General features: G+C 42.5%; 1 protein-coding gene across 5 annotated transcripts; it reads right to left on the bottom strand.

Moving 5' to 3' along the window:
* Positions 1–6,248: 6,248 nt before the first annotated feature.
* Positions 6,249–22,712, bottom strand: GAR1 (GAR1 ribonucleoprotein). Of its 5 annotated transcripts, none has more exons than XM_085897012.1 (7): positions 22,692–22,712; positions 19,915–20,103; positions 19,629–19,783; positions 19,202–19,261; positions 8,922–9,012; positions 6,694–6,873; positions 6,249–6,405 (listed from the first exon to the last, which is right to left on the bottom strand). In XM_085897012.1, exons 2-6 carry the CDS (start codon positions 20,087–20,089, stop codon positions 6,701–6,703), a joined length of 654 nt encoding a protein of 217 aa, XP_085753138.1. In that variant the 5' UTR covers positions 20,090–20,103; positions 22,692–22,712; the 3' UTR covers positions 6,249–6,405; positions 6,694–6,700. The 5 variants fall into 5 exon arrangements, with proteins under 5 accessions (XP_085753138.1, XP_085753136.1, XP_085753137.1 ...); XM_085897010.1 differs by having other exon boundaries at positions 22,627–22,710; XM_085897011.1 differs by lacking the exon at positions 22,692–22,712 and adding an exon at positions 22,647–22,665.
* Between the last annotated feature and the right edge of the window lie 1,210 nt (positions 22,713–23,922).

Raw genomic sequence — 23,922 nt, 5'->3', positions numbered from 1 at the left:
TCTTTCGCAGTTCGGGAGTAATAAAGTGACTTCCAGTCGAGTCGTCATCGTTGGTACTCAGCATACTTACAAGTAAAAACTGTGATGACAAAAACAGAATGACGAGTAATCCCATACACAGTATTTAAATGGTGAGAAGTTTGTTTTATCAGTGATGGGTCGTTTATGTTGCTTAGGGTTATGATTTGTGTTGTCCGATCCTGCCACTGTTATCATTCATGGATAAATATTTCGATCAACACAATGTTTTGGCCAGTTCCTGATCTGTTTCAGACTTTCACCATCAATTTTCTGGTATCATGCATACCTAAATATCCTTTAACCTTCTTTGCAATACTAATTAGAGAGTGTGGAGCACAGTGTTCAAGTATATACTTCAATTCAAATAAAATAATGATTTTAAAGATTGTTTAAAAAAAAATACCAGAAGTTTAGCAAGATTGAAGCAGTCTTTCCACCACTCTATTTAACATATCAAATCACTGCGAAACAGAAGGGTTTTGAAAGTGCAAATAAGGAAATTTTCTGTTCTCGTGTTCAAGTATCCAACTATTAATTTGCAATTGGTCACTGGCCTTGACACCAATACAAATTTTTATTTTGAACCCTCGGCATCACAAAGCTACATATATCGAACAAACAATTTCAAATGGAGCACCTCATCACCATTAGAGCATTTAAGTTGCATCAGATGTGGAAATAAATGTGAATTGCTGCTCCTAGCTTACCAGCTCGGTGATAGAAGACACCATTTGCATTTTTGCCTCCCTCATCCCTACCCCCATTTAGAATCCTGTGCAGGCACGGGAAACTTGCTTGAATAATTCAATTTGAATAAAATAAAAATTGTAAAAGTCGTTTCAATAAATTAATTCCGGAATTTACGCCGTTGACACTGTCTATTACACCATCCGAACATGGTACCATGAGTTATTCGTGCCTGTCATATGTGTCCTTTATGACGTCATTAAAAGCAGTACGTTTCATGTTTACAATGATTTTCAATTTTGTTTGACTGCCAGACAGGCAGACAGTAAAAGTATTATCTCACTCCTCTGAAAATGTGCCATCGGGACAAATTCAGAGACAAAGTACTGTTAAAAGGCATGGTTGTGTTCCGATTCATGTTCAAAATATAACAATTGATTTAAATAAGTTGTTCCTCGATCATAAACTGACGTTTGTAGACAGTCAGACAGACAGACATGAACCAATTGCAATTAACCCCCCTTTTCGCTTCACGCGGTAGCAATTGAATACCTTAAATGTCTTTCCTGAGAAGTTCAAGGTTCCTAATCCTTGCTTTCCCATTCTCGACCCTTTCCCACTAAAAGATTGCAGAAGGTGAACTTTTCTTCTGCTAAGATTTAAAACTTTCTTCTTGATCTTGCCACCTGCACTGCAACTGCACCCTGATTAGATGGTATTGGATGTTTTATCCCAAGAAACTGCACTGCAGCCCAATCCACTCCTATTTTCTATCTCTTTCTCACCTGGTCCCCTCCATTCTTGTGAGGAAACTGTCAACATCACCCCTGTTTACGAGAAGTGTTCCAAGATCGATCTACTCAACTACAGACTGATCAGTCTTCCCCCCCCCCCCCCCCATAATAAGGAAATGATGGAATCTATCATTGCTGCAGACCTCAGGTATTATGTTTTTTTCCAACTCTGATAATAATCATGGTTGTGCCACCACAGCAATTCTACCATGGATACATTGCTTCTTTAGCTTCAATAACGGATAGATACTCTCAAACGAGAGGTCAGGGTCATCGTGGGAGGAATTTCACAAGTCTATTGAGCACTGAGCCCTACTTTCCAAGCTGTCTACCAAGGGTATTTGCATGTCCTCCTCGAATAGCTCTCTGATTTTTTCCATGAGTGGAAACAACGGGTCCTTGTGGACGGTCTTGTCTCATATATTCCTGTTGATGCTGGTGTGCCGCTAACTAGCATTTTATGTCCAGGTTGGTCAACAACCTACATCAATGAGCTCTCTTCCTTCTTGCAAAATCCTTTGTACCATTTTGTTGATCATTCCACCCTGTGCTGAACAATGCACCATGCTTAAGAGAAGTAAACCACCATGTTACATCCCTATCCTGCAGATCTAGAACAAGAATGACCGCACTATGGTCACAACCTTCGACAAAATCCGGTAACGAGCCAATTGGGAAACACGCATTTAATGCGCTATTCAAAGATCAACTCGACACCTCTTATCCATGTCAACCTCCTCCACGGTTATATCAGAACGAGCTAACTTATCACACGGTCACGGATTGTATAAATGCAATACAGGACCATTCAACCAGAGAGTTGGTGTCAAAGCCACCCAATGCTCGCCTGTTTATACATTTATCGTTATTAAAAGACTAGTCTAATAATATTTTTTATAAAGCATTGCAGTGAAGTCTGATCCAAATAATTTTAAAGCAATATATGTATTTGTATATTGTAATCAGTAAAAAATAGTGTGGTAGATAAAAACATGAGAAAGGAAAAAACTTTAACGTCGATGTGCTACAAAAAAGTTAAGTTCAAAACAGGTCAAAAATTTAAAACATTTTCAATTATTTTTTTATTTCAACTTCACTACATCAATTATATACCCCAAAGGAACCTCCATGCCAAATATCAGCATCCTAGTACACATATTAATGAATGGCAAGCTTCTAAATAACTTGCACCAAAAACTTTAACATTGATGTGCTACAAAAAAGTTAAGTTCAAAACAGGTCAAAAATTTAAAACATTTTAAATTATTTTTTAATTTCAACTTCACTACATCAATAATATACCCCAAAGGAACCTCCATGCCAAATATCAGCATCCTAGTACACATATTAAATGAATGGCAAGCTTCTAAATAACTTGCACCAAAAACTTTAACATTGATGTGCTACAAAAAAGTTAAGTTCAAAACAGGTCAAAAATTTAAAACATTTTAAATTATTTTTTAATTTCAACTTCACTACATCAATAATATACCCCAAAGGAACCTCCATGTCAAATATATATCAGCATCCTAGTACACATATTAATGAATGGCAAGCTTCTAAATAACTTGCACCAAAAACTTTAATTTGATGTGCTACAAAAAAGTTAAGTTCAAAACAGGTCAAAAATTTAAAACATTTGAAATTATTTTTTAATTTCAACTTCACTACATCAATAATATATCCCAAAGGAACCTCCATGCCAAATATCAGCATCCTACTACACATATTAATGAATGGCAAGCATCCAAATAACTTGCACCTAAAACTTTAACATTTTCACGCTCACGCTCACGCCAGGGGTATCGCTATAGCTCTGTTCTTCGAATAGGCGAGCTAAAAACTACCTCTTTTTGGTTTTTTTTGTAATTTACTGAACGGAACGCTTGATTACCGTGTGTTCTGACAGGCTTGATTGAACCTTACTATTATTCGACATATAAGCCTGGTGTTCGCTTAGTGGTTCTGGTGGCTGGCTTGGGATATTAGGGTCCTGAGTTGGACCCCCATTGGCCACTGATTTAAGACCAGGTGGGGTTGACTCAGCCTGTCATCCTTCTGAAGTCAGTGAAATGAGTACCAGTGTATTGGTATAGGGGAACAGCATCAGTCACATAGTCACGCCACAACAAAATGATAGCTACGTGGGGGCCAAGCTGCCATACACAAGAAGAAGAAGATTTAACATAACATTAGATTTTTGGGGGTCCTTCATCATGATTAACACTCGACCAAAAACAAAGCCAATGGAAATCTGACACAACAAACTCAAGCAATGTAGAACGAGTAGAGGCCTACGGGCCTCATGTGTTCGGTCCACCAGTAAACCAAGATGGTGGCCATATCATTTTGTCTGGGTGCCATGGTGGGTGGAGTGAAGCAACCAATGTAGGTGTGGTCCAGCAGCTGACCGACCAATGGGTGCACTTTCAAAAAAATCGACCCCCAACAAGAACCCCCACAACACCAACAGCAGCAATGCGGAGTTCCCGTAAATGTCGCAGGTAAAAACAAATAAAATAAAATAAAAACAGGTTTTTGGACAGCTACCTGGAACATGTATTTGAACACAGGAAAGTCCCAAATTCTTACTCTGAGATGCTCTCATTTACTTTTCTGGGTAACTGGGAAGAGATGCAATCACTGGTGCTCTTCGGCCTATCACATGCTGTCTTGAGTGAACCATATTTTCAAGCGAGTGAAATGTCTGGCCAACACCTTGTTATTCACCGCAGAGTTAAGTTCATTCCGAGCGAAGCAGAGTTCATCACAGTGCACAAGGTCTTCATCTGAAGTACCATTTGAAATCTGGCTCCTCACTCTGGGCTGGTGCAGCTGCTTCCCATCTTTCCCCTTCGGAGGCAGTCAAGACCAAGGATTTTTTAATCCCAGGGTCTGCTTCCCACCCACCAGAGGCAGGTTGGTGGACTCTCAATTTTTTATCACCTTGCTTCAAAAGCCTCACTCCAGATGCCCTCTTTTCTCTCCATTCACCCACAGTGGGCAAGATCAGTGAACAAAGAAGAACCCTCCCCCATTTCTAGGTAGCATGCGTTCTTCCAGAAACCTACAACTGGTTGCCCTCCATAAGTCTTCGGCTGGATGCTCACCTTCATAGATTCATCTCCCTTTGCTCTCCTCTGTGAAACCTTTACCCATCCTGTGCCTTGTCTCATGTTCTTTCAACATTAATTGACCATCACTACCTCAAGGATGCTGTAATCTGCACTTACAATCCCCCACCAATTCCAATTGTTCCAATTATTCACTTTTTCATTCCTGACATTGCATTTCTGTATGTACTTGATCGATCCTCTTTTACCCTCTGTTAGTCGATAAATACGTTGCTCTGTCACTTTGGTCCGAAACAAGCTGGGACTTCTGTATTAAAAAGATATATTAGTTTTAAGAATGAATACAATGTCAACAAGAAGGGCACTCAGTAGAGTGCATACCCCCACCAAGATGATTAGTTTACGTTTTGTATCCCACTGATGGGCCGGAACTGGATTCGGACCTGAACTAAAATTAATCGACTTGCTCTTGTCACCTAACTAACTCACCCACCAAGATTCTTTCAAATCCATCCCTAACTTTTTGAGATACCGTGCTATGTATAGTTTTATCCCCGTCACTCAATGATGAAGAATCACTTGAAAAATTCTCGGATCCAGATCTTCAACAAAATCAAATAATTTTGTCCTTATCACATACCCAAGCTCTCCACCAAATTCCATCCAAATCCGTTGATAACTTTTTGAGATATCCTGCTCACAGACAGGGGTGAAAACAAAACCTCCATCCATCTTCGGTGGCAGAGGTCACAAGTACCGAAGACTTGACTGTGTGAGAAAGCTTGAATAAAGCCTTCCAAACCCATATTAAATAAATGGTGATGTAGAACAATAAAACTTACATGAAATCAACCAAGAAAAAATAATAATGAAAAAAAAAAAAACAATTAGTTTAGGGGACAAAGTTTTGCATTCACTGAAGACGTTAACACAGCCACGCCCCGCTGCTTTATGGGACACGCAGAAGGGCTTTCTGTACTGGGATCAAAGACTTCGTTAACTGTTGGCCAAAGTTCATCGAAGAGGGCCAACATCTTGCAGGGTAATGTGACTTGAAAAAGGCGCTTCGATGGTATCATATCTATCATGTAAATGGAGTGACAGATAACACAAAGACTTGTAAGAGTAACAAAATGAGTAGATTTCAGATTCAAGAATTGGATTTTTTTTTTGGGGGGGGGGGGGGATGGTAATCACATATGCCTGGTATTGGCTTAATGGTTAGGGTGGTGGGTTTGGGATCCGATGATCCTGAGTTCAAACCCCACTCTGCTGTTGAATTAATACCAGGTGGGGTTGACTCTGCCTGTCATCCTTCTGAGATCGGCAAAATGAGTACCAGCTTACTGGTATACTGTGTCGGAGTGGCGACCCATCCAGGATTGTGCCCAATAGCCAAGGAGACTGCATAGGCAGCACCAACGCTCTGCATAGAGTATGGTCCCAATGGATGGATGGATGGTAATCACATACTAAATGCAAGAAAATTCAGTCAGAATTTCAATAAAAGGCTGTTTATTATTATCGGCAAATTGCACTTCAGGCCGTTGGTTCATCCCCCCCCCCACCACACCCTCCCTCCCTTTGCCTGAAAGTAAACATGCGTCATTGTATCCTGTTCAAAACAAATCATTATAAAACAGCCATGCTGGTACGACCTTTGTTCTCAAAGTTCAATCAAAGAGCACATCACGTTTAATTGAACCGAGGTACAGCTTCGGTAATTTTCACGTAATGCATCAATTTCAAAAAATACAGGAGCCAACTGAAAAAATATATACACAGTATACAATTATTGATATTGCAGTTATCTTCAGCAACTGTAGGACCTGCAGCACAAAAAAAAACACAAAAACGTGTTACATTCGTTCCAATAGAAGAGTCGACAAGAACAAGGCGATTAGATTTTGGTTAAGGTCAGGATGCAGAGATCCAGCCTATCAGTGGGACACAAAACGTAAACTGTTCAGCCTGGCGGAGGTATGCGCTCTACCGTGTGCTGTTCTAGTTCTTCATGCAACTCTTCCACGAGTATTCCTTTTGTAAGTAGTATATGTGTGTATGTGCATCTGTATCTGCTCACCATTTACTTAGCCCTTAGCCCCACCCAAACATACCTCAGAATCACCAACCACCACCACCACCACCACGAAATCCTCTGCCACGACCACCACCAAATCCCCTGCCACCACTGCCACCCCTGCCACCACCCCCCCTGCCACCAAACCCTCGGCCACGAGCACCACCAAATCCTCGGCCACGACCACGCCCGTTTCCACCCCGACCACGAAAGCCACCTAGAAACAACAGAATTGCTAAATAGCCTCCACAATTACTTACATCAACACATTTCCACAACAAACATACCTGCGTCAAATCTGCATTGAAATCTCTGTAAATCGAGTCAAATCAGTCGGTAGAGTGTCCATTATTCCTGTTAAAAATATTCCATTATTCCTGTTGAACCCAAACGCAATTTTTTTTTCTTTCTCTGACAACCATTGAGAATCGCCAGTGACGTCACAACACATTATTTGCCAATCAGAAAGTGTCGAAAAAAAGCCCTCGAGTGTCGATTTTCTATTTCGCCAGCGACGTCGCATTATGAACTCACCTTGATCCAAATGGCAGCTTCACATAGAGAAACAGTGCATGTCAAGCTCGGATTCCGACACCGATTCCACCGTCATCGGCAACTCCGAAGGTTCTCAGAATGTTGAAAGTGATCAGTGGGACTTTGAAGAAACGATTGGAGACAAAATTAGTGATGGAAACGCTTTCGGGGGAATTGGGGAGCCAAATCGTTTTGAATCTGGTGTGAGCGATTCAGAGGAAGAAGGCAGAAGTGTTACTAAATATGAAAACGCTGGTCACATGATCACTTCAGCTCGGTGGGGTTTGGTTTTTCGCTTCAATTGGCGGTTTACAAGGGAGGGATTTTGTATTAATTGATAAATCGGTGTGTATATTACTCGAGCAGAAATATCCGTTATTGCTCGGCAACATGGACACAGCCCAGGCACACACAGACATCATGGATAAAATGAGCGACAAATGCTTAGTCCCACCGTTGCAGGCTGACCAGGTGTCTTGTATGTTACGGGATCATCCCGTTTCATACTTTCCTCAGACACCATTTGTGTTCGTGCCATGTGTCGATGTCCCTCCCCTATGGAAGTGGGATAGGAGGGTAGAGGAGGTGTGTGGGATGGTGGTGGGTATTGTGGAGGTGATGGGGGATGGTGGAAGGGGGGTGGGTATTGTGGAGGTGATGGTTGATAGAGGATTGTGGAGGGATGGTGGACACGGGGGGGTGTATGGTGGCATGGTGGTGGGTATGGTGGCATGGTGGTGGGTATGGTGGCATGGTGGTGGGTATGGTGGTGGGTATGGTGGCATGGTGGTGGGTATGGTGTATGGTGGGGATGATGATTGATGGGGGATTGTGGAGGGGGAGTGGTGCTGTGAGCAGTGGGTGAAAGTGTGGGTGGGGGGGGTGTGAATCAATTATTTTCAGGTGGTCTTGTGGTAATTGCTGGGCAATGTCAACAGTTGTTTGATTCACCACTCAAATAATCTGTGTACATGTGCCAGTAGCTGGGTAGAGATGGTGTTACAGTTTCAAGCGACGGCTATTTCTTAAACTTAAGTCGTGGGGATGGCATCCTCTCTCAATCGCGGTGGATAACCAGAAGATCTCACCATCTCCTTTGTTTCACAACAGTTCTCTGTAAAATGTTCCGAGCACAAAAGTATACATTTTGTAGGCCCGAACAATACGAGGGTATTTCGGACAAAGCTCGTCCAATTTCTGGCAAACTTAGTGTCTTTCGGCCATTTGTGTAGCATGAAACCATCTTGGTTTATATTACTATACAAGCATCAAGGACGCATCGACTCGGCATACTTGTGGAAAATCAAAAATTATTCAACGTTTGAGTTACATCGTTCCACAATGTAACCTGGAGACAGTATGGCCATGATGTTCCTGGTGTGATGTCCTGGCTATTCTGAAGAAGAAGATATTGACTTTTAATTGCAAATTTACCTTCTTTATCATTCAGAAATTGGAAAAAGACACGTCATGTCTATCTTGTAGCGTATCAAAGGACAGATTAGCTTTGAGGTGGTCTGAGCGTTTGGGTTCCCCTTGAAAGTCAGATCAGTTGTTAAAAGCAACTCCATCCTGTACCACGTTTTATATTTTCAAGGTTTAACTGTATCATTCACATTTTATCATTGATCAATATTGTTTGGATTTCATACTTACAGAAAGAGTTATGACAATGAAAAGTTGCAAAACCAAAGGAGGAGCTGAGGTGTTACAAAAAGTGGTAAGACACACCTCGACCTCCTCGACCTCCTCGACCCCCACGCCCATTTTCTCCTGGCAAAAACCTTTGAAGAGGCAACAATCTTGCTGGATCGATAAAAAACTACAACAAAGAAATGTGGATATGTTCATATATATAATTATTAAAAACAATACAATAACAATCAAATATTGAGCAGTGATAGGTAAATGATTCAAGGTTATTATCGGTCGATTCTTCATTATTGGCTCTCAATTATCAGCAATAACACAGGTTTAATTTTCAGATATCTCACCGATAAATCATTATCGAGTATAAAGGCACTCGGTAGAGTGCGTACCTCCACCATGCTGAACAGTTTACGCTTTGTATCCCACTGATCGGCCAGATCTGGATCCAGACCTGAACCAATATCGAATCGGCTTGTTCTTGTCATCGAACCAATTCATCCACCTAGTTTAAGGCCCGGTCACACCGTGACGTTTTAGCCAGCGATGGCAACGTATTAAAATGTATGTAAAACGCTGGCTTACGTTGAACTTTTGATGTTTTTTTTTTAAAGATTCGGACGTATTCATAGCGACTTGGTCTTATGTATAACGCATTGGTAACGGACACAGAACGTTTCGTTGTGTTATAGATAACTTATACCAACGAATGCTGAACCTGTTGTCGGCCTACACAACCGATGCCCAACGATAGTCTAACTTTGGCATAGCGCGTTGCACGCATCGCCGACGATGTCGTGACGTAGCCTATTAAAAGGCTGACGCACAACGATTCAAATCATAACTGCCGTAGAAATGGAAGTGACAACATCGCGGTCACACCTTGGCGATCTTGCCAGCCTATGCCGACCTAAGAAAAATGTGTCTAAAACGTTGGAGCACGTCAAATACGGTATGAGTAAGTTTGGTATACGTGAGTAGAACGCTAAAGTACGCTATCATACGTCGTAGTAAGTAGAGTACGTCAAGAAATTTTAAACATGTTCAAAATTTTACGACGTACTCGGCGTATGACACACGTTCCGCATGCGATGGGGATAAGTTTTACACACGATATGCGGACGCTTACACACGTCCAGAAAGGCTACTTATAAGCTACTCATAAGTCGAAACACGTCGCGGTAATGTCTTTTTTACGCGAAACTTATTTCTAACTTATGTTTGACGTGCTTTGAACCAATTCTTTACGTAGTCCCAACACACATCAACGTATATAGACGTATTCCAATGACGTCTTCCGGTCGACAAAAAAAAAATTAACGTGTTTCTAGCTTACAACTGCCATATAAAGACGTGTTCCCAGCGGTTTTGGGAATTGGTATATAAAAACGCTGCTCATAAAAGGGGAACCCAACAGTGTTTTCGAGTCCTTTTTGAGTCGATGTCCATGTCAGCAGTAACAGTATCAGTATCAGTATTAGTAGTAGTTTGTTCATGTTGGCAGTAGTAGGTGAGTGTGAGGGGGAGGGTGTGGGTTATGATGGATCGTCCTTGCGTTTAACGATTTAACGATTTAAATGATAAACTCAACGATTTAAATGGCTGCATCTCCACTATTGAAAGTAGACGCTTGCGCTCAACAATTGGATTTTTTTTTACACTCAACGACTTTTAAACGGTACCACTCAACTATTTTCATTGTTTACAATGAACGATTTAAATTGCTGTCACTCGCCTTTGTTTTTTGACGCTGGCGCTCGGAAATTTTAATCGTTTTTATTGAACGTGCTAAATCGCTCAAACCCCACTATTGAAAGTAGACGCTTGCGCTCAACAATTGGATTTTTTTACACTCAACGGCTTTTAAACGGTACCACTCAACTATTCTCATTGTTTACAATGAACGATTTAAATTGCTGTCACTCGCCTTTGTTTTTTGACGCTGGGGTTTGGAAATTTGAAGCGTTTCTTCTGAACGTGTTAAAACGCTCAAACTCGACTATTTTAAATAGATGCTGCCGATGGACAATTGGAATCATAGCCAAGCTCGACATCGAAGTGTGAACATCCTCGTCGTGCCGAAGAAAAGTTTGAAGAATGCTGCAAATAAGTGTCCTGGCCGTGGCCGTGGACGATGACGCAAGGACGATCCATTATACCGACGTCTTTCAGCCTATGAGTAACTTAAAAGTAACGTCTGTCGATGTGTGGCAACGATCGCGTAACGTGCCAACAACCCGTTAATCATAGGTTAGAAATAAGTTTCGGGTACGCTAAACATTACCTCGGCGTGTCTCAACTTATGATTAACTTACAAGTAGCATGTGTTGACGTCTGTCAACAATCGCAGACCGTGCATACAACTTGTGGCCAGCGTAGCGGAACGTGTGAGTCATACGCCGGCATACGTCGTGAAATTTCAAGCATGAAAAAATTTGAGGACAACCAAAAAGTACAACGTTTAAAGCCAACGTACAACGACGTATGGCAGTGTTTTTTCAGCGTGCTCTCAATGTTATCAAAACTTACCCATAACGTATTCAACGTGTGCCAGCGTTTTAGAAAAAAAATAAAAAAAATCGGCATACGTTGGCTAAAACGTCAAGGTGTGACCGGGCCTTTAGTCATAAATTATCCACAACTTTTTGAAATATGATGCCATGTATCACTTTTGGCCCTATCTCTCAATGGTGAATCACTCAAAAATGATCGGATCTGGATCTGGATCCGGATCTTCACCAAAATCGAATCAATTCGTCCTTGTCAAACACCCAAACTGTCCACAAATTTCGTCCAAATCTGCCCTTAACTTTTTGAGATTTTTTTTTTAATTTTTTTTTAATTTTTATAAAAAAAAATTTTTTTATATTTTTTATAAAAAAAAATTTAATTTTTAATTTTTTTAATTTTTGATAATTACTTTTAAAATTTGAGTATCTGATCCAGATTCATATTTTCACCAAAATTTAATCAATTCTTCCTTGTTGCACCAAAAGCTGTCCACCAAATTTCATCTGAATCCATCCACAATGTTTTGAGATCTGCTCTCAGACAAAAAAGCCAGCCAGACAAACAAGAAATCACTCATAGAGCGACACTGGCAAAATACTTTCGTCAAGTAAATATATTGCTGTTAATTTGTGTTATATTTGATAGACTGTATTTTGTTTGCAAACCTTCAGTGATAAAGTTGTGTTGCAGTTTTATTTCTTTTATTTTATTTTAAATTTGTTTTTATGTTTTTATAATGGCGATCATCTGTTTCTGAGAAATTGTCAAAAGTATGAATTTATGTCCAATTGCCAAATGTTAAAGGATCATCAAAAAAAATTTAAAAAAATTCCAGGATCCAAATCTGGATCCGAAAGGTCCTCAAGCAAACTGATGATTTCATCCTGAGTTTTGCGAAGAAGGGCATTTTTATTTCATATCTCCAATACTATTTTCTGTTTGGGGAGAGGGGGAGGGGGGGGGAATTAATTGCTTAAATAATAAATTTAACAAACAAACAAGCAAACTTGTATGCTGGCTAGAACTTAAATTCATCAATTCTAATTCACCTGATCTTCCAATGCTAAAGGATCATTAAAAAAAATTCCCAGGATCTGCATCCGCATCCGGATTCTGACCAAAAATGTACGTTGCTGTCCATGGCCCGTCACCAACACACCAAAAAAATTCAGAACAATTGATTCAAAACTGTGGACAAAAATCGTGTGACAAACAAAAGGACGCAACAAACCAAAATACTTGGCGAAATACTTACGCCAAGTAACAAACAAATGAACCCAAATGCAATACCATCTCCTCTGGCGAGGGTAATTATCACAACAAGGTTGTGAGAAGTAAAAATTCATTACGAGACTGGAAATTACACATTCAGTAATTGGAAGAAAAATTCCGAATTACCTCTATTGCCGGGGTTGGCATTCCTGGAAAATTATTCAGACAATGACCAAAAAGAAATCATAAAGAAAATGAAATTATTTAATTGCCAGAACACAAGACCCCAAAAAACCAGCCTCCCCCCTTGTTTAAACTGATTTTCATTGAACTGCATTATACCTTGCTTACCTCTCTTGCTCTCTTCTCCTCAGCACTTTTTTGTTAATTTGTTCCAAGAAGAATGTGCTTTGAGAAGCGAAAATTAATGGCTAAGGCAAGAAGATAATGATAATGCACCTGATGAAGGACAGGAAGGCATGTTCAGATTGGTAGGCAGCATCCACAGACATGTTGAAAGTCATTTTGTTTTGAAACCCCCTCCAGTGGGGCAAGTTTGCTAAATATAGCAGAACAATTGTGCATTTTGTGAGGAAAGCACCAAATTTGGCACACTAGTAGCCAATCATATTATGAACAGATTTGGATATTGGGCTATCTCAAAATTTTTGATGGCAGTGGAAAATGGCTGCCACAGCCATCAGCGGCTGAATTTGAGATGGCCCAATATCCAAATCTGTTCATAATATGATCGGCTACTAGTGTGCCAAATTTGGTGCTTTCCTCACAAAATGCACAATTGTTATGCTAAGTTGCCCCACTACTCCCCAAAAAATATTTCTCACAATGCTTCTGGAAAAATTAAGCGAACGATCTATTAAATTGGGCACTTAAACAAGTACTGATATAGCAATTCAACTTAAACCCCAACCATCCTCTTCTTCACAACTCTCCCTTCCCCTCCCTCCTCTCACCCATCTCCACCCCTCACCACCTCAATCACTCCTCAGCCTCCCAAATGAAAAAAACCCCACAAACATCTAACTCAAAAGATTAATAGAGTCAAACAACCCCCCCAAAAAAACACAATTCCAAACAATCAAGTTACGCAGTTAACTCCGCCACTAAAGGTGGACAGAGGGAGGTTATGTTTCTACCCCTGTTTGTCTGTGAGCAGGATATCTGAAAAAAAATTTGGTGGGTGTGTGACAAGGATGAATCGATTATATTCTGATGCAGATCAGTCCTATCAGTGAGATATAAAACGCAAAGTGCTCAGCCTGGCAGAGGTATGCGCTCCAACGAGTGCCGTTCTAGTTTTTACTATGTTACAGCAACAAAACTTTTTGGCTGAATTGCCATTAGTAAAAGGAAACGGGAAAACAAAATAAGCAGAAGACCACTACTGCATGCAGGTTACATCATAGTTACCCTCATTAGGAAGGTAAAACTTTTTTAATTTTATTTTTTACAGCTCCTACTTTTGATTCCACAGAAGAGGGTTACTCTAATCAGAAAATTCAATGAACACTTTAAATGCAGTGTCATCATGAAGAACTTATCAGAGTAGTTCCGGGTGGAGTCTGGACTTCACCAAGGTTGTATTACATCACCTATCCTCTTTCTAATTACTATCGACTGGATCATGAGGAACAACATAGCACATAGACCGAGAGGCATCCATGGACCCTTTCCACCCAACTTGAAGATCTGGACTTTGCTGATGATTTCGCTGTTTTGTCATCAAGGAATACCCATTTGCAAGAAGAAAAAAAAAAAAACTTCACCAGGACAGGTCTTAATATTAATACAACCAAGACCAAGATGATGAATATCAATGCCACACCTGTATCCATGAATGACAATGGAGAAGCCCTAGAGACTGTAGAGGAGTTTACATGCTTAGGCAGTCTCATCAGCAAAGACAATGGAGCCAAGAAAGGCATCAAGGAAAGACTCCGCAAAGGTTGTAATGCATTCGCTCAACTCCATTCTTTCTGAAAGTCGAAGCACTACAGCCTGAATTCAAAGATAAGACTTTATCGCAGCAATGTCACGTCTGTTCTTCCATGTGCAGTGCCGATAGAAAGTCTACACCTCCTTTCCAAATTCTCACCTTTTGTTGCCTTATAGCCTGGAATTAAATTGCATAAAATCAGACTTTTTCCACCTATATTTACACACCATAACCCACAACTTCCAAGAGAAAAACAAATTCTACAAATTTCATAAAATCAATTAAAAATACAAAACTGGAATAAATTTGTTGGATAAGTGTTAACCCCCCCTCCCCCCCCCCCCCGAGTTAACAGTTGGTGGAAGCACCTTTGACAGAAATTGCAGCTGTGAGTCTGTTGGGATAAGTCTCTACCAACTTTGCACACCTTCATTGGGCGATATGTGCTCATTCTTCTGCACAAAACAGTTCAAGTTCAGTCAAGTTTCATGGGAAGCGTTGATGGAAAGCAATCTTCAAGTCATGCCACAGATTTTCGATTGGATTTAGGTCGGGACTTTGACTGGGCCACTCAAGGATACTTATCTTTTTGTTCCTTGGCCACTCCAGTGTAGCTTTGGCGGTGTGCTTCGGTTCGTTGTTATGCTGAAAGGTGAACTTCCACCCCAATTTCAGCTTTCTTGCAGAGGGCAGGTTTTCCTCTCGGATTTTTTTTGTATTCTGCTCCATCCTTTTTCCCTTCTATCCCGACAAGTGTCCCTGTCCCTGCTGATGATAAACATCCCTATAACATGATGCTGCTACCCCCACGCTTCACAGTGGGGATGGTGTTCTTTGGGTGATGTGCTGTGTTGGGTTTGTGCCAAACATAATGTCTTGCATCAAGGCCAAAAAGTTCAATCTTGGTTTCATCAGACCACAAAACTTTTTGCCACATGGCTTCAGGATCTCTGGAATGGTTTTTTGCATACCTCAAATCGGACTCAAGGTGGGCTTTTTTGAGTAATGACTTCCTTCTTGCCACCTTAGCACAACAGGTCAGACTTGTGGAGTTATTGGGATATTGTTGCCACATGCACACAGTGCCCAGTCTTTGCCATAAAGGCATGTAGCTCTTTCAAAGTTGCCAATGGCCTCTTGGTGGCCTCTGATCAGTCTCCTCCTTGCTTGGTCATCCAGTTTGGAGGGACAGCCTGATGTCGGCAGGGTCTTGGTGGTACCATACGCCTTCCACTTCTCAATGATTGGCTTGACTGTGCTACAAGGGATATTCAAGGCTTTTGAAATAGTTTTTTTTTACCCATCCCCCGATCTGTGCCTTTCCACAACTTTATCCCGGAGGTCTTTTGAAAGCTCCTTGGTTCTCATGGTTGAGACTTTGCTGTGAAATGCACTACCCAGCAGAGGAACCTACAGAAACAGCTGATTTTATTCTGAAATAATCAGAATCACTACAATTTAACACAGGTGGAGGCCAATTAACTTGGTGGGTGATTTTGAAGGAGATTGGTTACACCTGAGCTAATTTAAAATTCATATTATAAGGAGATGGACAATTGTCCAACCAAGATATTGTTGCGGTTCTCGGAACCGCATGCATCCAACAGATAGTGGTCCCAAGACAGTTATTCCATTATTATTCGTGTAGATAGTCCCTTTCCTTTTGTGTAGCAGGACAACAAGGGAGTGCGTTGCGATGATCTCATAGCTAGGTTTGCTTACATCATTTTTTCTTCATTTCGTCCCTACTCACCTTTTTGTCTGATTATTCCTGAGGTAAATCAGCCACGTGCGCCTTCGCTGTGAGGTGGGCCTTAATGGAGGTTAGCGCGTGCGGCACCGCTGTGAGGAAACCACGGAGCAGAGCCCTCGTTCCCAAGCAAGCCCTAAACCCAACGTGTGCAGCGAGTCATATTGTGCGCTTCACAGTGCGGGATTATCGACTCGAGCTTCCGATGATCTGGGGAAGATTACCGGTTGCATTAAAAAGGCATACGAATGAATACCCCTTAAGAGGCTGCACGAATGGTGTTTTTCACAACACAGGAAACACAACCAGCACCACGCCCACGCTGCACAAAATGCGTACGGAGGCCGATAAAGGCGACTCCACGCCACGTTGGGCGGGATGCGGGTGTGCGAGGTAGAAGCGGCTTGTTCCTTTTTGACCAAATATCTGATACATGTCGGTGTTCGCCCCGCGCACACGCTATCAGAATCGGGCGAATGCGAGCACTCACCACGTGCGAAATGGCCGAACCCCGCGCACTGTATAGAATGTGCTCGAAGGCAGACACGTACACCGCTCGCGAAACATGCATGGATTTATCCATAATGATGTACCTTCAGCCCTCACTGGCAGCAGTGGATTCCCCATGGATGGTGAACGTCTTCTCTTTTTTTTTTGGGGGGGACGATTTGCCTGCCAATTTTGGTGTGGGCGATTCATGTCATGTCATGGGGTCGGAGCGAAATATGTTCGCTGTCTGGGATGACCTCGCCGTAAACGAAGTGAGGCAGTTTCCGGCCAAAGTTAGCGAGCCACTTGAGGGGTCGGGGCCCAATCGGAGCGCCCGATTCAGGTGATGACTTATCACTTTGGGCTGGCCCCTCCCCCCACGCTGCAAGTCCTATAAAGGTCGGAGTAGTCCCTCCGCCTCTCTCTCTTTTTCTCTTTCGCTCGCTCAATCTGGCCTCGCTCTCGTCCCGACCCGCCTCCTGCTGTCTGGACTCCGCCTCCTCATCTCCGCCCACACGATGTTAACCCCACCCACCTACCTGGTCCTGCCTACCACTCTGTCTACGCACCCTGGACTCCGCCCCTTCTCCACTCAAGTCCCTCCTTCCCAAACACGGTTTACACACACTCTGAAGCCAGAGACGGATGCCAGCTGTCGGGTGCCGCACTATGGAGCACCTCCCCCCCCCCCCCCGAAACGTATTGGTGGCGTGTCGTGCTATCAAGCACAAAGGTACCAAGAATGTAACCTTAACTTCTTTCCCTTCTTGTTCCAACACTCCCCCTTAATTGGGTTTTCTGTATGTGTGTGTGTGTGTGTGTGTGTGTGTGTGTGTGTGTGTGTGTGTGTGTGTGTGTGTGTGTGTGTGTGTGTGTGTGTGTGTGTGTGTGTGTGTGTGTGTCCTGGTGCCTGTCTGCTTACGTAAGACTACAGATCGTTATTGTTATTATTATTATTATTATTATTATTATTATTATTATTATTGTCCTCGCATTAAGTCTGCTCTGTGTCCCCTTTTGTAAATTGCCTGTTTATTTGCTGCACCACACCTCTCTCTCCCCTATCGCTGCACAACACACCCCAATAAATCCTGATCGTGCCACAAACCTTTCCTCGCCCATTGGTAATAGATTATTATTCAAAATGTTCCCTGCTCGTTTTTGTCTTTTCTTCCATTGATCCAGCATGGTCCGAATTACTTTATTCCCAACGATCCATTCCTTTTAGCCGGTACGTCCTTGGCAGTGTCGCTCGGCTGCATCCGATCCGGTAAAGTGATCCAGTCCAGTGGAGTGATCCAGTTCAGACAAGGCGTACCGAGGGCGTGTTCCCCGGTAATTAAACCACGTGATTAATGAGGTAACCCGATTAACCCATAGACGGAAGGACCCTAGGTCACGCGGTTGAGTTATTGGCGTCCACGGTCGGTTAAGCAACCCGCCGCGTCACGGAATTATCCGTGTGTGACGGCCGACAATTCCGGGGAGTCTGGTGGGAACCGAGATATGCGTACGGAGGCCGATAAAGGCGACTCCACGCCACGTTGGGCGGGATGCGGTGGTGCGAGGTACAAGCGGCACCTCATGGTCTTCTCACCCGACCCCCGGCCCGCAACAATATTATAGTTTTGTATTTTTAATAAATTTTGTGAAATTTGTAGAATTTGTGTTTTTCTCTTGGAAGTTCTAGGTTACGATGTGTAAATAAAGGTGGGAAAAGTTTGATTCAATGCAATTTAATTCCAGGCTACAAGACAACAATGGGTGAAAATTTGAAAGGGGGTGTCGACTTTATTTGGGCACTGTAACTCTGAGTGCTGGCAAGTTATTAAGGCAGATATAAGCTAGGTAGAGTCTTTCTACAATGGATGCCTTGGCAAAATCTGCCACATCTTCTGGCCCAATAAGATATCCAACAAAGACCTGCATGAAAGAAACTGGTTGCCACAGCATTGTGCTTGAAATAAAATGTCGCCACCTTTGATGGGTTGGCCACGTGCTTAGAATGTCCCCTAACCAAATCTTCAGGTTGCTTTGGGATGGACACGGTCAGGACGGAGGAAACCAGGAGGCCAAAAATAACTTGGCGTAGGACTACAGTATGTTAGCTGATCTGGAGAAGATAGGTCTGTCATGGTGTGAGTCACAGAATGTAGCAAAGGAGAGAGATAAATGGCAAAAGCTCATAGCAGCCTTATGCCCCATTGGGATGAAGAGGATTAAATTAGTACTTTTGATCTAAATTTTATCAAACATTTAAATCCATTTTCATGCACAAAGTTACAAGTGAAATAATTCAACACATTACCATGCAAGTGAACACAGAATAATTGTGTTTACAACAAAGCCAACACTGAAGTTTATAGATGAGCATCAATTTAACCCAAAAATGAAATGGGTACTCGCATTGTAATAGCGACCGTCTCGCCTTCATTGTAAGCTGACCTTCTGAAGTTTCTTGAATGAAGATGCTTTCATGTTGTTTGCAAGCTTTACAGAGAAATACTGAAGTCGGGGTTAAAAAAAACAGTCATAGTTTTGAGATTTCACTTACAGACTGTGTTGGCAACATCAATGGTTCTCATAGGGGCCCTATGTCCTATCTGGATTCCCACGATTGTCATAGGGGCCGGCCCTTTGTCCTGTCTGGATTCCTATGATTCTCATAGGGGCCCTTTGTCCTATCTAGATTTCCATAGGAGTCCTATGTCCCATCTGGATTCCTACGATTCTCATAGGGGCCTATCTGGATTCCCAATCTGGATTCCCATGATTGTCGTTGGTAACCAGAGCCCTTTAACCAATGCAGGTTCACGACAGAAAAAAAAAAAAGCACGCATGCACACACACACCACACCGAGAGGAAAGATACAAAATTTCGTAGCTGTCCAAAGATTTCATCCACTTTGCCAATGGACTCCTTGTTTTCCAGGTAAACGGGTGCATTGAAGTACGGGACTTTTCCTTCAATCGCCGTGCACTTGCAAACCAAGTCATCTTCACATGGATGCATCGCGTGCCCAACTTCTGCTCACCACACATCCCCCTCATTATTATTACAGTACAATAATAAATATGCAATGACATTATTATTAATAAAATGAATACTTGTGATATTTCAAGAAAAGTCAAGAACAAAGAGAAGAAAGCACACTCACCAACTACCACTTCTGGCGGTCCTTGGTCATACCAACCACCACCACCGCCGAATCCACGACCTCGACCTCCACGGAAGCCTCCTCCACCACCTCTTCCATTGAAACCTCCACTGTGGTTGAAGCCCCCTCGACTGTTACCACCCCTACCACGGCCAAAATTCCCACGAAAAGACATGTCGACAAGACGTTCTGAAACAGAAAATTCTACAATCATAAGCTGTTATGCACTTCCATAAAAGGTGGTAATTTTAGAATGTTCAAGACATATTCCAAGGATACACAGTATACATTTATGTCCACGGGGGCTGCAAGACCAAAGCGACACAGCTTCAAAGGTAGAGGGGTCAGCCTATGCCTCAAAATTACCCCGATCCCATAGACTGATTGGGCCAAAATTTGCAATATCCCATAGACTGACCCTAATAATGCCGTGGCAGCGCCACAAGCAGGGCTGTCTGTCGGCTTTGTACCCCGACGATCGTCCAGAGTTCCAAAGGCGCCTCTCCGCCTCAATTTGTAGCTAATACTCATATATTCATGATCTTTGTATTGTTTACTAGTGTCTTCATTACTCTTATGCTTGGTGTTGGCTTAATGGTAAGGGTGGCTTTGGATCCTCGAGTCCTGAGTTCAAATCCCGCTAAGCTGTTGAATTAATAACAGGTGGGGTTGACTCGGCCTGTCATCCTTCCGAAGTTGGCAAAATGAGTGCCAGCATGCTGGTATACTGTGTCAGAGTGGTGACCTGTCCAGGATTGTGCCCAATGGCCAAGGAAACTGCTTAAGTAGTACCAACGCTCTGTACAGAGTATGGTCCCAATCTCCTCCTCCTCATTACTCTTGCACTCATCTTTAATGCATGTTCACACTTAATGGGAGGGTGGAGATGTCAGGTATTCATGCATCAGATAAACCGGAAGCGCGGTCATCACGAGGCGGGAACATAGCTGAACGATGAAGCTGGCCTCACGAATGGTTCTGAGGTTTGTGTGTGTGGAGCACAATAAAAGATTGATGGTGCATTCAAACCGTTTTCCCTGCCCGATACATAACATGTACTGTAAAACAGGAAGCGCACGTTGGTGGGTTTGCTTGACTTCTCTGCACTCGTGAACCAATCAATGCACTGAAGGAGATGAAAACTCGTGGTTGTACTCGGCATAACAACTGTTGGTGATGATGATGATGATGATGGTGATGATGGTGATGATGATGATGAGGGTGATCATGATAGTGATGATCATGATGGTGATGATGATGGTGGTGATGATGATGGTGGTGATGATGGTGTTGATGGTGGTGTTGATGGTGGTGATGGTGATGGTGATGATGGCGGTGATGGTGGTGATGGTGGTGGTGATTTTGATGATGGTGGCGATGGTGGTGATGATGGTGATGGTGATGGTGGTGATGATGGCGGTGGTGATTGTGATGATGGGGGCGATGGTGATGATGGTGATGGTGGTGATGATGATGATGATGATGATGATGATGATGAGGGTGATGATCATGATGGTGATGATGATGATGGTGATGATGGTGGTGATGATGGTGATGATGGTGATGATGATGGTGGTGATGATGGTGGTGGTGATTGTGATGATGGTGATGGTGGTGATGGCGGTGGTGATTGTGATGATGGTGGTGATGATGATGATGATGGTGGTGGTGGTGGTGATGGTGATGATGGTGGTGATGGTGATGATGGTGGTGATGGTGATGATGGTGATGATGATGATGGTGGTGATGATGATGATGGTGGTGGTGGTGATGATGATGATGATGATGGTGGTGGTGATGATGAGGGTAATGGACATGATGGTGATGGTGATAATGATGGTGATGATGATGATGATGATGATGATGATGATGATGATGATGATGATGATGGTGGTGGTGGTGGTAATGGTCATGATGGTGATGGTGATAAATGATGATGGTGGTAATGGTCATGATGGTGATGATGATGATGATGGTGGTAATGGTCATGATGGTGATGATGATGATGGTGATGGTGGTGGTGATTGTGATGATGGTGGTGATGATGATGATGGTGGTGATGGTGGTGGTGATTGTGATGATGGTGGTGATGATGGTGGTGATTGTGATGATGGTGGTGATGATGGTGGTGATTGTGATGATGGTGGTGATGATGATGATGATGATGGTGATGATGATGATGGTGATGGTGGTGATGATGATGATGGTGATGGTGGTGATGATGATGGTGATATTTTTCTTTAATGGCCACACATATCCAACGTTCTCGAGGGAACTTCGGCCTCAGTCTTTCACGAACCAGATGTGCAGTCCTAACGTTCGACTGAAGTGAGAGCAGGAATTTGGAATTTGTTCAGGGTGCCGGCGATAGCTCGCCTACGATTCACGGACATCATGCGATCTTTAACATCCACCAACCAACACCTGCACACGGGACACCACGGCAGGACCACGAATACCTCTATTTAAAGAGTGCGCGGGGATGGGACAGCATTACACGTCGAACTAAAACCAAATTGTGGGACAATTAACCGGTCCGTACAGACGGGTTCTTCCGCTGGTACAAAATACAAAACTTTTCTGTAAGAAAGGTTCACAAAACGACCCCAAGCGAACCCTCGCAGACATCCGTGCGATCAGTGATGGTCAACGTTCGAACCTCCGGCCAATTGATTGTAAATTCTGTTACAATATACAATAGTGATGACGTACCGAGCCTTGCGATCTCTCACCCAATGTATTAAATAAATGGGCCAACACACGTGGAAACGGAATACCTCACGTTTCCGGTTTTCCTTCTTCACGTGGAATCACGTTTCTTCACAATTAAGATTTAATATAACTGAGAAACAAAACTCCTGAAAAAGAGTCCATTTTACAAAACACGAAACGGCATGATGAGTAGAAGCAAATAATGCCGAAATCCCTTGAATAACAAGCGCGAACTACATTGCCATGGCCCGTGAAATTGTACAATGTCTTGAAATGTTATTGTGACGTATTGTTGTGATTGATATCGAATGTTTGTGTTGCCACAACCTTTTCAGAAAGACGATTCCATGTATTTACTGCTCTTTGAGTGAAAGACTTGGGATGTACTCAAGAAACAGGGACGAAGGCTCTGAAGTAGGAACAGCAGGTTTTATTCGGACACAGCAACAACACAGCGCATCATCGGAACACGGGCGGGTCACATGACTCGCCTTGACCACGCCCCGGTGAACCCATGGAGACTTGAACAATCCACATCGACTGAAATCTACTGCAATCTACTAGAAACACCGGATACTGAGGAAGCGAAAAGGGAGGGTTTTTCAAACTCGTGGAGGATCTCAATGTCTTACTCACGTTGTTGTTCTTCATCTTCTTCTTGTGGACTTATTTTGTTTCACAGCCTACAGTTTTCATCGAAACTTCCTGAAACTTGGCATATATATGTAAAAACTCCCTGCGCAGACAGTAACCATCTCCGATTTTGAAAATTCCTCCGAGGAAAAAAAGTTATGACGTCAAAATATCTCCGCTAATGGAAATCACCGAAAAAATAATCTCAAACGAGGCAAGCTTTTTGAATTCTGTTTGTGGGAATTGAACGGGGCATTAGCAGAGATGAATTACCGCACATATGATACATCACTCTGATGTCATATCAATTTTTATGACGTCATTTCTATTTTTTGACATTTTTTGTTTCACAACCCAGAGTTTTCATCGGATCTTTGTGAAACTTGCCATGTATATGCAGAAAGCCCACGCGCAGGCAGTAACCAACTCCGATTTTGGAAATTCTTCCTAAGAAAAAAAGTTGACGTCATAATATCGCCACTAATGGAAATCGCCTATACCATTATCTCCGAAACTAGGCAAGTTGTTTGAATTTTGTTTGCGGGAATCAAGCCGGGCATTAGCACAGATAATTTTTCGCAAACCTCATACATCACAATGACGTCATATTCGTTTTTATGACGTCATCATTAAGAGGACGAGGATCTTAGCTCATTTGAGCTT

This window comes from Eptatretus burgeri, chromosome 10 (genome assembly GCF_056783735.1).
Source record: "Eptatretus burgeri isolate ZD-2024b chromosome 10, Ebu_testis_v1, whole genome shotgun sequence".
Taxonomy (NCBI): Eukaryota; Metazoa; Chordata; class Myxini; order Myxiniformes; family Myxinidae; genus Eptatretus; species Eptatretus burgeri.
The sequence above is the reverse complement of the archived record's forward strand: the minus strand, read 5'-3'. Positions and strand labels throughout refer to the sequence as shown.